Source organism: Dasypus novemcinctus, chromosome 2 (assembly GCF_030445035.2).
Source record: "Dasypus novemcinctus isolate mDasNov1 chromosome 2, mDasNov1.1.hap2, whole genome shotgun sequence".
Classification (NCBI taxonomy): domain Eukaryota; kingdom Metazoa; phylum Chordata; class Mammalia; order Cingulata; family Dasypodidae; genus Dasypus; species Dasypus novemcinctus.
The window spans coordinates 65384464-65400317 of NC_080674.1; the positions used below are offsets into that span (position 1 = coordinate 65384464).

The 15854-nt window shown below is 37.7% G+C and overlaps 1 protein-coding gene across 7 annotated transcripts in view; it reads left to right on the plus strand.

Annotated features, from left to right (window-relative positions):
- Nucleotides 1-15854, plus strand: part of RNF180 (ring finger protein 180) — a 328361-nt gene that overhangs the window by 62393 nt on the left and 250114 nt on the right. For all 7 annotated transcript variants that reach the window (XR_009188472.2, XM_058309282.2, XM_058309284.2 and 4 more), the window contains one exon: nucleotides 15252-15347. Coding sequence is in view for 6 of the 7 variants with exons in the window: in XM_058309282.2 (XP_058165265.1) it covers nucleotides 15252-15347 (96 nt within the window). In the remaining variant the exon portion in view is untranslated. The remainder of the gene's footprint in view (nucleotides 1-15251; nucleotides 15348-15854) is intronic.

Sequence of the window (15854 nt, forward strand, 5' to 3'; positions counted from 1 at the left end):
GATGGGCACTACTAACCACTGCAGAGAGAACAATTTACTACTCTACCATAATTTTTTCCCCAATTTTATTGGTACATATTAATAATGCATAAGTCCATCCAAAGTGTGCAGTCAATGGTATTTGGTGCAATCACATGTTTGTGCATTCATTACTTCGATCATTCTTAGAGCATCCTCATTATTCCAATAATAATAACAACAAACATACAAAACTCATCACTTCTTAATCTCTCTGTGCTTCCCCTGCCGTACATAGCTGCTCTTCTTTTTCCTTCTCTCTAGTTTATTTGTATTTATATTTTGTAAAAGTCTTATATATGCAATATTACCCATATTTGTGTTTTACATGAGGTTTTACTGTCATATAAGTATCATGTTATAATTTTTAGCTGTCCTTCTAGTAATATAGATAATCTTTTCTTTCAACTACTGTCATACCCATACAGTAACACTGCTAGTTACAAACACCATGGTAAACTTTTACCATTTCTATTCATTTCTAGAGATTTACAGGCAACCTCCATTTTACCAATTCTGCACAGATTAAACCTCAGGTTTCTGTTCTCTAACCTCATTCTATTTTCTGGTGACCTGGCATCTTAATTATTTATTTCATGAGTTTACACAATAATTGAGTTCATAATAGGGCAATCATACAGTATCTGTTCTTTTGTGTCTGGCTTGCTTCATTCAACATAATGTCTTACAAGTTCATCCATGTTGCCATATGCTTCATGACTTCATTTCTTCTTACTGATGCATAATATTCCATTGTATGTATACATCACAATTTGTCCATTCATCATTTGGTGGACACCTGGGTTGTTTCCAGTTTCTGGCTATCGTGAATGATGCTCCTATGAACATTGGTGTACAGACATCTATTTGTGTCAATACTCTCAGTACTTCTGAGTATATTTCTAGCAGTGGTATTGCCAGGTCCCATGGCAAGTATATATTCATCTTCCTTAGGAACTGCCAAACAGTCTTCCACAGTGGCTGTACCATTCTACAGTCCCATCAGAATAAGCATTCCTATTTCTCCATATCCTTTCCAACATTTACATTTTTCTGACTTTTTAATATTAGACTATTAATAGTCTAATAGGTATCAAATGATAACTCATTGTAGTTTTGATTTGCATTTCCCTCATCGCTAGTGATGATGAACATTTTTTCATGTGTTATTTTACCATTTACATTTCCTCTTTGGAGAATTGTCTTTTCAAGTGTTTTGCCCATTTTTAATTGGGTAGTTTATCTTTTTACTATTGAGTTGTATGATCTCTTTGTTTCATTGATATTAAGGCCTTATTGGATAGATATTGCCAAATGTTTTTTCCCATTGAGTCAGCTGCCTTTTCCCCTTTTGACAAAGTCTTTTGAGGTGCAAAAGTGTTGAATTTTGAGGAGGTGGTCCCATTTATTTATTTTTTCTTTTATTTCTCATATGTGAAAGGTTTAGGAAACTACTGCCTACCACAAGATATTGAAGATGTTTTCCTGCATTTTCTTCTAGGAGTTTTATGGTTGCTTTTATATTTAGGTCTTTGATCCATTTCGAGTTAATTTTTATATATGGTGTGAGATAGGGGTCTTCTTTCTTTCTTTTGGATATGGCTGTACAGTTCTCCTAAGCACTGTTTGTTGAATAGACTGTTCTGGCCCAGTTGGAATGACTTGACAACCTTGTCAAAAATCACTTGACTGTAGATGTGAGGGTCTATTTCTGAGTTCTTGATTCAGTTCTGTTGGTCAATGTGTCTGTCTTTATACCAGTACCGTGCTGTTTTTACCACTGTAGCTAGTAATATGTTTTAAAGTCCAGAAGTGAGAGTCCTCCACATTTGTTCTTTTTAAAGACATTTTGACTATTCAGGGCCCCTTACCCTTCCAAATAAATTTGATAATTAGTTTTTCCACTTCTGTAAAAAAGGCTGTTGGTATTTTTACTGGAATTGTGTTGAATCTGTAAATCAGTTTGGGTAGAATTGATATATTAATAAAACTTAGTTTCCCAATCCAATACGGAATATCCTTCCATTTATTTAACTCTTCTTCAGTTTCTTTTAGCAATGTTTTATAGTTTTCTGAACAGAAGTCATTTATGGCCTTGGTTAAGTTTATTCCTAAATATTTGATTGTTTTAGTTGCTATCATAAATGGAATTTTGGCGGCGTACTTGGCCCAGTGGTTATGGCATCCGTCTACCACATGGGAGGTCCGCGGTTCAAACCCTGGGCCTCCTTGACCCATGTGGAGCTCGCCCATGTGCAGTGCTGATGCGTGCAAGGAGTGCCCTGCCACTCAGGGGTGTCCCCCGCTAAGGGGAGCCCCACACGCAAGGAGTGCACCCTGTGAGGAGAGCCGCCCAGCACGAAAGAAAGTGCAGCCTGCCCAGGAATAGTGCCGCCCACACGGAGAGCTGACACAAGATAACGCAACAAAAAGAAACACAGATTCCCGTGCCGCTGACAATAGAAGCGGATGAAGAAGATGGCAGCAAAAAGACACAGAGAACAGACAGCTGGGGTGGGGGGGGAGGGGAGAGAAATAAATAAATAAATCATAAAAAAAATAGAATTTCTTTTCTGATATCCTCCTCAGTTTGCACATCAGGTAGTGTATAGAAATGCTGTTGTTTTTTGCATATTAATCTTGTATCCTGCCACTTTGCTGAACTATTTGATTCTGGTAGTTTTTCTGTGCTTTTTCAGGAAATTCTAGATATAGGACTATATTATCAGCAAAATAGTGTAACTTTTACTTCTTCCTTTCCTAATTGGGTGCCTTTATTTCTTTATCTAGCCTAATTGCTCTAGCAAGAACCTCTAGCACTATATTGAATAACAATGGTGACAGTAGGCATCCTTATCTTGTTCCTGATCTCAGTAGGAAAGCTTCCAGTCTTTCACCATTGAGTACAATGCTTGCTATAGGTTTTTCATATATGCACAGTCTTTACCATAATTTATCAGCTTCTTACTCCTACTCTTTTTGTACAGTGTTCTACTAGATTTTGGAGTTTTGAAATAGTTATTTCATACTGTTCTTGCCTGTTTAATAGATGGTTCTGGTGAAGGGTATGAATCCTGGCGCTTTCTCTTCCACCATCTTCTCCACCATCTTCCCACATTCCTCATTTTATTTTGGTTTTGTTTGTTTTTCTAGCTTTCTATATTTGAGGCCTTGGTTATTGATTTTATACCTTTCTTCTTTTTAAATATATGTATTTAAACTCTAAAGTTTCCTCTGACCCCTGCTTTATCCACATCCTACAAATTTGATATGTGTGCTTTCCTTTTAATTCAATTCAAAATATATTCCAATTTCCTTTGTGCTTTTTTTTTTCGCCTATGCATTATTTAGAAATGTGTTGTTTGATTTCCAAAGATTTGGGAATTTTTCAGCTATTTTTCTGTTATTGATTTCTTATTTAAGTCTGTCATGTCAGAGAACACATTTGGTATTACTTTAAACCTTTTAAATGTAATGAGACTTATTTTAAGGTCGAGCAAATGGTCTGTCTTGGAGAATATTCCATGTATACTTTAAACAAATATTCGTTCTGTTTTTGGTTATAGAGTTTCACAAGTGTGAACTGATAGTGCTCTTTGTTCTTTATCCTTAACTGAATTCCTGTTTACTTGCTTTGTCAATTTATGAGGGAAGAATGCTGCAAAGCTACAATTATAGATTTGTTCATTTGTTTCTACATTCTAAAGCTTTTGCTTCAGGTACTTGCATATTTATGATTGCTGTTCTCCATCAATAGTTCACTCCTTTATCATTATGAAAAGTTCCTTTATCATCCCTGGCAATGTTCCTCATTCTGAAACCTATTTTGTCTGATAATAATTTAGCTGCTCCAGCTTTCCTTTGAATTATGCTTACCTGGTATATATTTTATATATTTTTTCATTCTTAAAAATTTAATCTGTGCCTTTCTATTTAAAGTACATTTCTCCTATATATATATAGTTGTCTTTTTTTTTTCCTCCCTTTCTCCCTCCTGCTCACCCTCCCTGTGTTTTTGCTGTCTTTGTCCATTTGCTGTGAGAGCTTTTTAATCTGTTTTTCTTTTTGTCTTCTCTTCTTGTCCTCCTCTAGGATCCACTGGGATTTGATCCTGGGGACCTCTGATGTGGAGAGAGTCCCTGTTAATTGAACCATCTCAGTTCCTGGTCTCTGCTGTGCTTCACCTCGACTTTCCCCTGTTTCTCTTTTGTTGCCATCATCATCTTCCATGACTCACTTGTGTGGACACTGGCTCACCACACAGGCACTCAGCTTGCTGGGCAGGCACTTGGCTCATCACACAGGCACTCGCTCGTCGCGCAGGCACTGGCTCACCAAGCAGACATTCATGCAGGCACTTGGCTCACCACATGGACACTCGGCTAGCCATGCAGGCACTTACATGGGCATTCAGCTCACCATGCGAGCACTGGCTCCCTACACGGGCACTGGCTCACTGTGTGGGCACTCACAGGGGCACTCAGCTCGTCATGCGGACACTCGCACAGGCACTTGACTTAACATGCAGGTGCTTACTTCGTTATATGAGCACTTATGTCAGCGCTCGGCTCACAGTATGGGCACTTAGCTTGCCACAGAGGTACCCACATGAGCACTCGGCTCATTGCGCAGGCACTTGACTCACCATGCAGGCACTTGGCTTGCCACATGGTCATTGGCTTACTGCACAGGCATGCTTTCTCTTCTTCTTTTCCACCAGGAGGCCCCAGGGATCGAACCCGGGTCCTCCCATATGTTAGGCAGAGGCTTTATCATTTGAGCCATATCTGCTTCCCTAGTTGGGTCTTGATTTATCAACTACTGTGGTATTCTTTGACTTTTAATTGGAGTACTGGCATGTTTGAGTTTAAATCTAATATCTTGCTGTTTTCTATTTGATTCATATTTTGTTTTCTGTTTTTCCTCTTTTACCATTTCTTTTGGATTACCTCTTTTACTACATGGGGTTGATTATGTGTCATTACAATCAAGATACAAGACAGTTCCATTACTACCCAGATTCCTTCATGCTGGTGCTTTTTATAGTCAGTCCCTTCCTCCCTGCCCCCAAACCTGGCAATGACTGATCTGATGTCTATCCATATATTTTTGCCTCTCTATTTTCTTACTTCACCTTGTTGAAGTAGGATAGCAGCTAGGCCTGCAAATTCTCCATCATCCCCTAGATCCTACTTCAGCTCTATAACTCCTGTACCAAATGTGTGTTTAGCATTGTGTTTGGCAATCCTTTCCTGACAAATATCCACACTATTGAGATCAGACTCAGTGAGAACTTGCATGGGTTTCCATTCATCTTCATGGGTTCTAACTTTTCCTTGATTTCCCCTATTTTATATCCATCTTCCTTTCCTGACTGCCTCAATATTAGCTAGTATTGTTTCCCTGAGTCTCAAAGTTTGGTCATTTTGGGTGCTCCTATCTCCTACCCCAGCTATAGTTCAAGGGCCAGTATATTTCCTGCCCTTCCTTTGGTGTTAGAATTTTTAAATCTATTTTTATTTATTATTTTTATTTTTTTAAAGATTTATTTATTTATTTATTTCTCTCCACCCTCCCCCACCCCGGTTGTCTGTTCTCTGTGTCTATTTGCTGCGTCGTCTTTGTCCATTTCTGTTGTTGTCAGCGGCACGGGAATCTATGTTTCTTTTTGTTGCGTCATCTTGTGTCAGCTCTCCGTGTGTGTGGCACCATTCCTGGGCAGGCTGAACTTTCTTTTGCACTGGGCAACTCTCCTTACGGGGCACACTCCTTGCATGTGGGGCTCCGCTACGTGGGGGACACCCCTGCATGGCAGGGCACTCCCTGCGCGCATCAGCATGCACATGGGCCAGCTTCACATGGGTCAAGGAGGCCCAGAGTTTGAACCACGGACCTCCCATGTGGCAGACGGATGCCCTAACCACTGGGCCAAGTCCGCTGCCTATTTTTATTTTTAATGTTCATCTGTGTCCTAAGGTCAAAACTGCTTGTTACCCTACTTCTAGTACTTTAAAATTTTTGTTCTGTTGGAGAATAAGAGAGAAGGATCAGGATGTCATTTTGTGCCTTTCCCTCAGTGGTTTCTGTTCCCCTACCTCAGACCTGTACCACTGTTGGATTTTTGATTGGATGTGAGACAAAGCGAATTTCATATTGTTGCAAGCTAGCTATACTTTATCTTATTCCTTTAAAGGCTTTTGTACTTTGTCTGCTGACTAGCAGTTGTTTGTGGGAAAGTTTAATTATGTAGAAGCACATTTTTAAGTTCATTTAGGGTAAGTTTAGAGTGCTTTTTATTCTAGGGCTAATTTACTCCCACTTTTATAGTATAATGCTTTGGGTCCCTACTGAAGGCTCCATTTCTTAATGAAACCTTTTCTGTAAGGCTGGTTGCATAATAGTGATTCCTTAACGCTGTTTGAGCTTTTGGAATTGTACAGTTCTTGGATTTCTGCTTTAAACATCCCATATTGGAATTTGATCAAAGATTCAGAAGACACATACACAAAATTCTGGAACTCTTTCTGTGCCTAGCTTATTTCTCTGAAGTACTGTTCCCTGCACATTTTAATTGTCCTAACTTCTACAAAATCTGATATCTGTTTCCTCAATTCAGAAATTTTACCAGACTCTGTTTTAGTTCCCTCTTCATGAGCTGTCAGTTGCCTCCAGGAAGAAAGTCTAGACCGTTGTAGGCTCAGTGTGTTTGTTTTCTCTTAGAGCTCATAGTATTTCACTGCCCATTCTGCACTATCTGAAAATTGTTGTTTCTTATATTTTGCCCAGTTTTCTGGTTGCTTATGGTAGGAAGTTAATTCTAGATTCTTATTCCTTCATGGCTCTAAGTGGAATTCCAGAAGTCCTTGTTATCTTCTTCTTCCTATTCTCTTGATGCTTTCTTTTGTCACTGGATTTCAGCAATTTGATATCAGCAATTTGCCTTGGTGTGTTTCTTTGTAATTATCCTATTTTGGTATCCCTGACCTTCTCAGATTGGTGGGTTCATATTTTTTTCAATTTTGGAAAATGTTGCCATAATTTCTTCTGTTGTTCTGCCTTCCTTCCAATCATATATGTTAGACAGTTTGATGTTTCCCGTAGGTCACAGAATATCTGCTCATATTTTTGACAGTCTTTTTTTCTCTCTTGCTTGATTTATCTTTTTTTTTTAATATATTCAATTTCATTAGTTTTTTCTTCAGTACCTAATTTGCTGCTAAGTTCATCCAGTGAAAAGTTCATTTCAGATATAGTTTTTATTTCTAGATTTTCCATTTGGTTTTATTTTAAAGACTTCATTTCTCTTTTCGTTTTACTCATATTTTCTTTAAGTACTTGAACATATTTATAATAGCTGGTTTAATGTCTTTCTCTCCAAATTCTATTATTTCTGTATTTTCTGGGTATGTTTTTTCCTGGTATGGGCTATATATACTTTTTTGCTTCATACATGTCTAGTAATTTTTAGGTTGGATGTTGAGGTTTTTACATTATCAAGTGTCTGAATGTAGTCTTGAACTGAATTTTGTTTTAGCAGGTGTTTATGTTGTTTGTGATTCAACTTCATTCTTTGAAGGCTTGTTTTCAAGCGTTTTAGTAGCCTTTACTCTAGGGATAATTTAGTCCTGCCCTTATGACAGGACCCTTCAGGAATCTCTCCTAAATGCTCAAGATGTTCATTGAGGTCTTTCTTGACGGATGGAACTTGCACATCTTCTCAGTTGTGCTGTAAGCCCTGTGTGAATTGTTCACTTTACAACTCACTAGTATATGTATTTTTCCTTGATAAATGTTCTTTATCTGGTTCTTTGACATTTCCCCATACATGAGACTGTATTGGTATAGAGGCAAAGGTTTAAAGGAAACTATATACAGATTTATGGAAGTTTTTCCTGCTTACAGGTCTCACTTTGCCAGTAGAATATACTCTAAATTAGAGCTATACAGATTCTGATTTCCATCTTAACAGCAAGGCTGCTGTACTCTGCTTGTGTTCCTCCTCCATGCACCAAAGTTTGGAAACCCCTGCCAGAAATTCAGTGTAATTGTTGAATTCATCTTATTTATTTTTCTTCTTTTGCCCAGTGTCTTAAAATTGACCCTTAATATATATTGTCTAGCTTTATGAATTGTAATGGCTGGAGACTAAGCCTGGTATCACTTACTCCATCATTGGCAGGAGCAGAAGTAACTAGGATATTTTATTTGAATCCATTTGAAAAAATATATATTTTAATTGCACAAATATAATAACTCTCCTGGTAGAACAATTGTGGAAAAGTTAAAGTTTACTTTTACTAACTCTCTTTATCTTATTCTCTTTCCTCCATTTAGTAATAGGCTTTTATGTACCTTTTCTATTTACATAAACTGTTTCCATAGAAAAGCTATAATATGGCTTTTTTTAGGTTGTTTATTTAATATAATTCAGAGTATATTTCTTTTCCACTTGTTTTTCTTTTTCTTTTTGAAACAAACAATACATATTAGAGATGTATTTCACTAGTACAAATGCATCTCTGTCACTCTCTTTATTGTTAGAGTTTTATTTTCAGTGAGAATAGAGATGCATACCTAAGCAACTTGTAATCTGGATTTGCTGCCAAACTCTCCATTTCTTCTAGGCCTTGCCTGCCATCCAAAATCTAGATCTCTTTTCCCCCTGTCCTAAGACAGAAAAACAAACTTCATCCTAACCCCTGACAGAACCCCCTGTTCCCACCACCTTGGCAAAGAGTTTTCTTTGCCTTGTTCTCAGCTATTATGAACTTGAATACAGTATGCTCTTATTTCCTCATTGATCTGAGATTCTTCCTAATTTCTGACCCACTAAAAGCTCCCTATCTTGTTTTCTAGTTCAGCTCTTGATTCTTTTATTTTTGTTATTTTTAAATTCTTTTACTAAGATTCTATGCATTGATAAGAGAGGATAGACTGGACATGTATTCATTTTGCATCTTGGAAACTATTAAATACAGCCTTTTTTCCCCCTCCAAAATCACTTTATCAGAATCTAGACTAAAATAAACTTTGTATGTTTGACCTACATTCTTGCAAGAAGACTTGCTAGGGAAGTAAGTTGATTGACCCAGAAACTATTGCTAACATCTGCTCCATTTCCTAACTTTGCCTCCATTCAATAATACTCTCTTCATATTGCTTTACACTTGCCTGGCCCTGTATCATTATTTTCAGTATTGACATGGAAAGTTAGGAAAGTTGCATTTTGTTAAACTGAATTGGAGTTCAGGTATCATAAATAAAACTAAAGTTTCATTTTGGCCAACCATAAACTCGTCCCAAGACTTTCTATTTGCCATTGAAATATTTTCAACCCATATTGTAGGATTTTTCAAATATTAGGACTAGAAAAATTTTAAAACTTTTTAATAGAACTTTCTTCCACAATTATAATCTTGAATTTGGATTACTACTATCATTTATAGCATATGAAATACATAGCTTATATACTGTATACCAAATAATGAAATGCTGTCCCAGCATTTAACAATAGTGTGAGGTACTTTTCCTTTTTAATTATATTTATTTTGGGGGGGAGGGGGAGCTGAAGGGAAATTAGATTGAGAAGGATTCTTTATAGATCTCTCCAATATGTCAATAAATCATATTGGAACTTTTTTGTCTATACCTGGCTACCTTTTAGCATCTTAAGATCTATAGATAGAAGAGAAGAGTGGTAAAGGGTGCAGGAAGGACCAGCTTGGGAAATTAAACCTGGAAATTCTGGATGGTCCTGGCTGCAAGTCACAACTGAAGGTAGATTATTCAGGGAAGGGTTCTAGAGAGATTCAGTTCTGCTCCATTTATATCACCATGACCACACATTTATAAGTTGTGTTTAGTAATTTCCTTGTTATTCATTATTAGGTTTGTTCAAAAGGAATTACAGTTTCAGACTGTGAATTTTGAATCATTGTAATTAGACCTCAAGCACATTGTTATTAAATCAAAATAGGAACCATTACAATCAACACATTTTTGCCAAGGAGAAATTAGTTTGCTTATTCCTGTACCATAAAAATCATGCTTCGGGATTTGATGAACTCTTGGAAAGCATTTTCTCTACCCTGCTGGTTGTGGAAGCACTTTCCCTGCAAAAAAAATTGTCAAGATGCTTGAAGAAGTTATAGTAGGTTGGCAAGAGGTCAGGTGAATATGGCGTATGAGGCTAAACATTGTAGCCCAATTTGTTCAACTTTTGAAGTGTTGGTTGTGTGACTTGGGAATGGGCATTGTTGTGGAGAAGAATTGAGCCCTTTCTTTTGACCAGTACCAGCTGCAGGCATTGCTGTTTCCGTGCATCTCATCAATTTGCTGAGCATACTTTTCGGATGTAATGGTTTTACCGGGATTCAGAAAGCAGTGTTGGATCAGACCACAGCGGACCACCAAATAGTAACCATACCTTTTTTTTGGTGCAAGTTTGGCTTTGGGAAGTGCTTTGGAGCTTCTCGATCCAAGCACTTTGTTTTGTTTTGTTTTGTTTTAATTATTTTTTTCTCCCCTTCTCCCCCTCTTACCCCCCCCAAGTTGTCTGCTCTCTGTGTCCATTCCTTGTGTGTTCTTCTGTGACCGCTTCTATCCTTATCAGCAGCACCAGGAATCTGTGTTTCTTTTTGTTGCGTCATCTTGTTGTGTCAGCTCTCCTTGGGTGCAGTGCCATTCTTGGGCAGGCTGCACTTCCTTTCGCATTAGGGTGGCTCTCCTTATGGGGCACACTCCTTGCGCGTGGGGCTTCTCTTCACAGGGGACACCCCTGCGTGGCAGTGCACTCCTTGCGTGCATCAGCGCTGATGCATGGGCCAGCTCCACATGGGTCAAGGAGGCCCGGGGATTGAACCGCAGACTTCGCATGTGGTAGGTGGATGCCCTATCCATTGGGCCAAGTCTCTTCCCCCACGTACTTTGTATAATCCACTTTCTGTCACACATCACAATCCAATTGAGAAATGGTTTATTGTTGTTGGGTAGACTGAGAGAAGGCAATACTTCAAAATGATGATTTTATTTGATTTTTGGTCAGCTCATGAGGCACCCACTTATCAAGCTTTTTTACCTTTCCAATTTGCTTAAAATGCCAAATGACCATAGAATGGTCGATGTCAAGTTCTTTGGCAACTTCTTGTGTAGTTATAAGAGGATAGCTTCGATGATTGCTCTCCAGTGGTTGTTGTCAGTTTCTGATGTCCAGCCACTATACTCTTCATCTTCAAGGCTCTCATCTCCTTTGCAAAACTTCTTGAACCACCACTGCACTGTGTTCATTAGCAGTTCTTGGGCCAAATGGACTTGTCTCCGCTGCTTTGTGACCATTTTAAACTCAAATAAGAAAATCACTGGAATTTGCTTTTTGTCTAATATCATTTCCATAGTCTAAAATAAATATAAAATAAGCAGCAAGTAATAAGTCATTAGCAAAAAACATAAAGCAAGGAATGCACATTAAATGATGTATTATAACATAACCACATTTATTTAAGAATGTGTGCCAATATCAAATGGCAAATTTCAACAATGCAAAACTGCAGTTACTTTTGCATCAGCCTAATATTTTGTTAACCTGATCGTAATAGCTAGTAATGCAATTGCTTGAGAAATCTAAATGAGAAAGTGCTGTTCTCTGGTAATTTACAAATTTATTTGGTAAATTACGAATTCATAATTTGGTCATTATAAACTCTGATTCTGGGAAAGGGTATGTGGCCAGAAGCCTTAACTTTTCTCTGTCTTCTTCAAACAACCTTTTCCTGGCATTTCATAGAATGAAATTCTGTAGACTCAGACAGTTTCTTAATGATTATCTAGCACTGTTTTTACAAGAGAAGAAACTAAGGTCCAGAGAGACAAAGTAACTGGCCAAAGGTTACATAGGTAGTAGTGATTCACAAATCTCCACCCTGACCCCTGCATTTTTCTGACATGTTGGGAAGTCATACTATATATCACATTATTTTTTACAAATCTAGTTCAGAAAGCCAAAAGAGTTTCTCTTAGAAATTTTTGTCAGTCTTACACAGCTGATGTTTAGTCAGGACTTTTCAGCTATCTACATGATTGTCCCTTTTTCCCATCCTCCTGCACTTTTCTTGAGCATGTTGATAGAGAAGAGTGCAACTTCTTTATTTGATCATTACTAGAATCCAAATAGAATTAGAGATTAAAGTCTGGCCAAAATTGCTATAATGACACTATTTTTACCTCAAATACAGGAATTGAAGAAAAAAGCACTGTATTTGTCAATGAAATTGAGGGATTTTTAATAAAAATCACATGTAATTAGTTCCTGAAAAAAACTGGGAATTACTTATTCTAGATATTTTTTATACATGGAATCATACAATATTTGTCCTTTTGCATCTGACTTATGTCACATAGCATATTTTTACATTTAAATTTTATTTTTTGAGGGGTAAATTGTTCATTTTTTTCATTTATTATTTTTAAAAGATACATAATCACACAAAATGTTACATTAAAAAAAATTGTGAGATTTCCCATATACCCCACTCCCCCCCCCCCCCCCCGTATCGACAACTTCTTTCATTAGTGTGGTACCTTCATTGCATTTGATGAGTACATTTTAGAGCACTGCTACACACGTGGATTATAGTTTACATTGTAGTTTACACTCTCCCAGTCCATTCAGTGGGTTATGGCAGGATATATAGTGTCCTGCATCTGTCCCTGTAATATATTGAGGACAACTCCAAGTCCTGAAAATACCCCAGTATCACACCTCTTTTTCCCCCTTCCTGCCTTCAGCAACTCCCGTGGCCACTGTCTCTATGTCAATGATACAATTTCTTCCATTGCTAGAGTAACAGTGATTCTATAGTAGAATACCAGTAAGTCCACTCTAATCCCTATTTGATTCCTCCATCCTGAGGACCCTGGGATGGTGATGCCCACTCCCTCACTAAATTGAGAGGGAGCTTAGATCCCACGTGGCTGATGGATGGGATTCTCCTGCTGTCAGTTGTAGACTCTCTCAGTTCCTTGGTATGCTGGTTGACCAACCTCACCTCCTTGTTAGCTGACCTGGGTAAATCCAATGAATTGGAAAGTAGGTGTTACAACTCTTTTGAGACTCAGGGCCCAGCTGGCATACAGACAGTCCAGAGATTCAAGTCTCCTGGGCATACACCAACTCCAGTGCCAACCACAGGTTCAGTAAAAAGTGACAGAAGAGGCATGTGTAGAGAGGTCACATATGAGTCCAACTCCATCACACTTAGGAGCACAAATTCCAAAATAGGGCCCACTGGCAAGGCAATGAACTCCAGAGCCATCTGCCATGACTGTAGGACCTGGGTGTTTCTGTAGCCTCAGGAGCACCACTACCTCAGGTTGTATCTACTTTGGCTGTCTCTGAGATCCTGCTGAGATGTGCGTAAGTGTGACCCCTCCGATGACCTCCTAACTCATTTTGAAGTCTCTTAGCCATATAAACTCATTTGTCTTTTCCATTTCCCCCTTTTATTCAAGGAATTTTTCTAGTTGCATCACCAGACAGAGTTTGGTAGTAACCCCTCAGCACCAGGATAGGCTCATTCCCAGGAGTCATGTCCCATGCTGGGGGGAAGGTAATGTATTTTTATACAGAGTTTGGCTTAGAGAGTGGCCACATTTGAGCAACAGGAAGGCTCTCAGGAGGTAAGAGGCACTCTGCAACTCTAGGTCTAGTCAAAATTTCAAGCACATAGGCTCATAACCATAATTATTAGTATCAAGGGCCCATCATTGGACCATCCTTCTTCACTAGTCTTTGCCCTTGCACTTGCGGGCTGGTTGCTGTTCCATTGGGGAATGTGATAGAGCTCCCCAGGGTGGGAACTCAGCATTCCCTCAGTTGTCATTTGAAACTCTACCCACAGTTTTAATATCCAATGAACATCCCAACATATCTATATACCCTATATACATGCTCAGGCAAACTCCTTCCCATGCATCCCCCATCAAAGACACCCCACACCAGTGTTCCTCCCCTGCCATAGCTGAACCCACATAGCATGTTTACAAGATTCATCAGTGATGTAGCAAATATCAGAACTTCATTCCTTTTTATGGATAAGTGATATTCTGTTATATGTAGATAGAACATTTTGTTTATCCATTTATCTGTTGATGGATACTTGGGTTGTTCCCAAGTATCTATTGTATGTATCTATGTATGTATGTATTTCAAATTTTTTTAAAAGATTCAATTAATTTATTTCTTCCTTCCCACTCATTGTTTGTATTTGCTGTGTCTGTTCATCTTCTTTGTTTCTTTTGGAGGCACTGGGAATAGAACTCAGGACCACTGATATGGGAGGGAGGCACCCAATTGCTTAAGTCACCTCCATTCCCTTATTTCAAAATTTTAAAGAACAATTAGTCATACCATACACGAGTCCCATATATCACCCTACCACCAACACCTTACATTGTTGTGACATATTTGTTACAAATGATGAAAGAACATGGTCATCATATTACTGCTGTCTATAGTCCATACCTTATATGTGGCCTATTTTTTCAACAAGCCATTCTATTATTAACACCATGTATTAATATTGTGTATTTGTTATAGTTTGTAAAAGAAATATCTAGAATACGCAAATTCATACAGAGAAAAGGTAGATTAGAGGTTACCAGGGCTAGAGGGAGGTAGAGGATGGGGACTTATTGGCTAATGGGTACAGGGTTTCTGGTTTAGAATGATGAAAATTTTTGGAAATAAATAGTAGTGCATGTTACACAGCATTGTGAATGTAATTAACCCCTTAAAAAATGGTTGGCAAATTTTATATGTGTTTTACCACAATAATTTTTTTAAAAAAATCATAAGGTGGATGAACTGGGAAATTTTAGATTTTATATATGTTACCAGAATAAATGTTTTTTAAAAAATTTAGTAGTATAGGATGGTGATGGTTGTACAACATTAAAATGTAATTAATACCATTGAATTGTATCTTTGAAAGTGTTTAAATGGAAATTTTATGTTATATGGATGTTACCACAATAAAAATTTTAAAAAAAGAAAAAAAAAATTGGGCTGGTCTTTTTGGGTTTGATTTTTGTGTTAGAGGAAGAAGGAGGGGAAGGGAGTATGTGTTTGCTTTCTAGCTAAAACTGAATTTGTATTTTTGTGTTTTACTTGAATATGAAATTTGTGAAATAAATTCTGAGCTGGTAATTAATAGTGTTATACATTTTGCTCTTAACAGGATAGTCATGATCTATCTGATGCTCACAGTATTTGTCATGTGTGGCACATGAATATAGAAGCCCTTCCAGACTGGATAAACTGCCAGATACAAAAAGTAAGTTTCCTAGATTCTGAGTGAAATGACCTTCAGAATGTTTTTCCCTCAGTTTAGAGCTATTTTTCTAAGATGCAGCTTTTCAAGAGACATGAAAGGATGTGAAAGTCTTAATTATTACTCTACTATTACTGAAATATTCCAGGTATTTTTATACCTCAGGCTATGTACTTGGCATTTCCTCTTCCTTGAATGCTCTCCCCACAGATGTTAGCCTGTTTGCTCCCTAATTTCCATAGCTCTTTACAGTCAATGAGGCATTCACTGCTCAACATATCAATTGTCTCCACATAACCACTCTTCACATTTCCTTTCTCCCTTCTCTGCTTTATATATCTGTATTTTACACACATGCATACATGTTACACATAAAGTGATACATATTACTTAGTTATTAAATGTATATATATGACATAAGATACATAAATTATCCATACACATAGCTTTTTATCCTTTTAATTGCCTAGATTCCCCATTAGAATATAAGTTCTATGAAGACAACAGTTT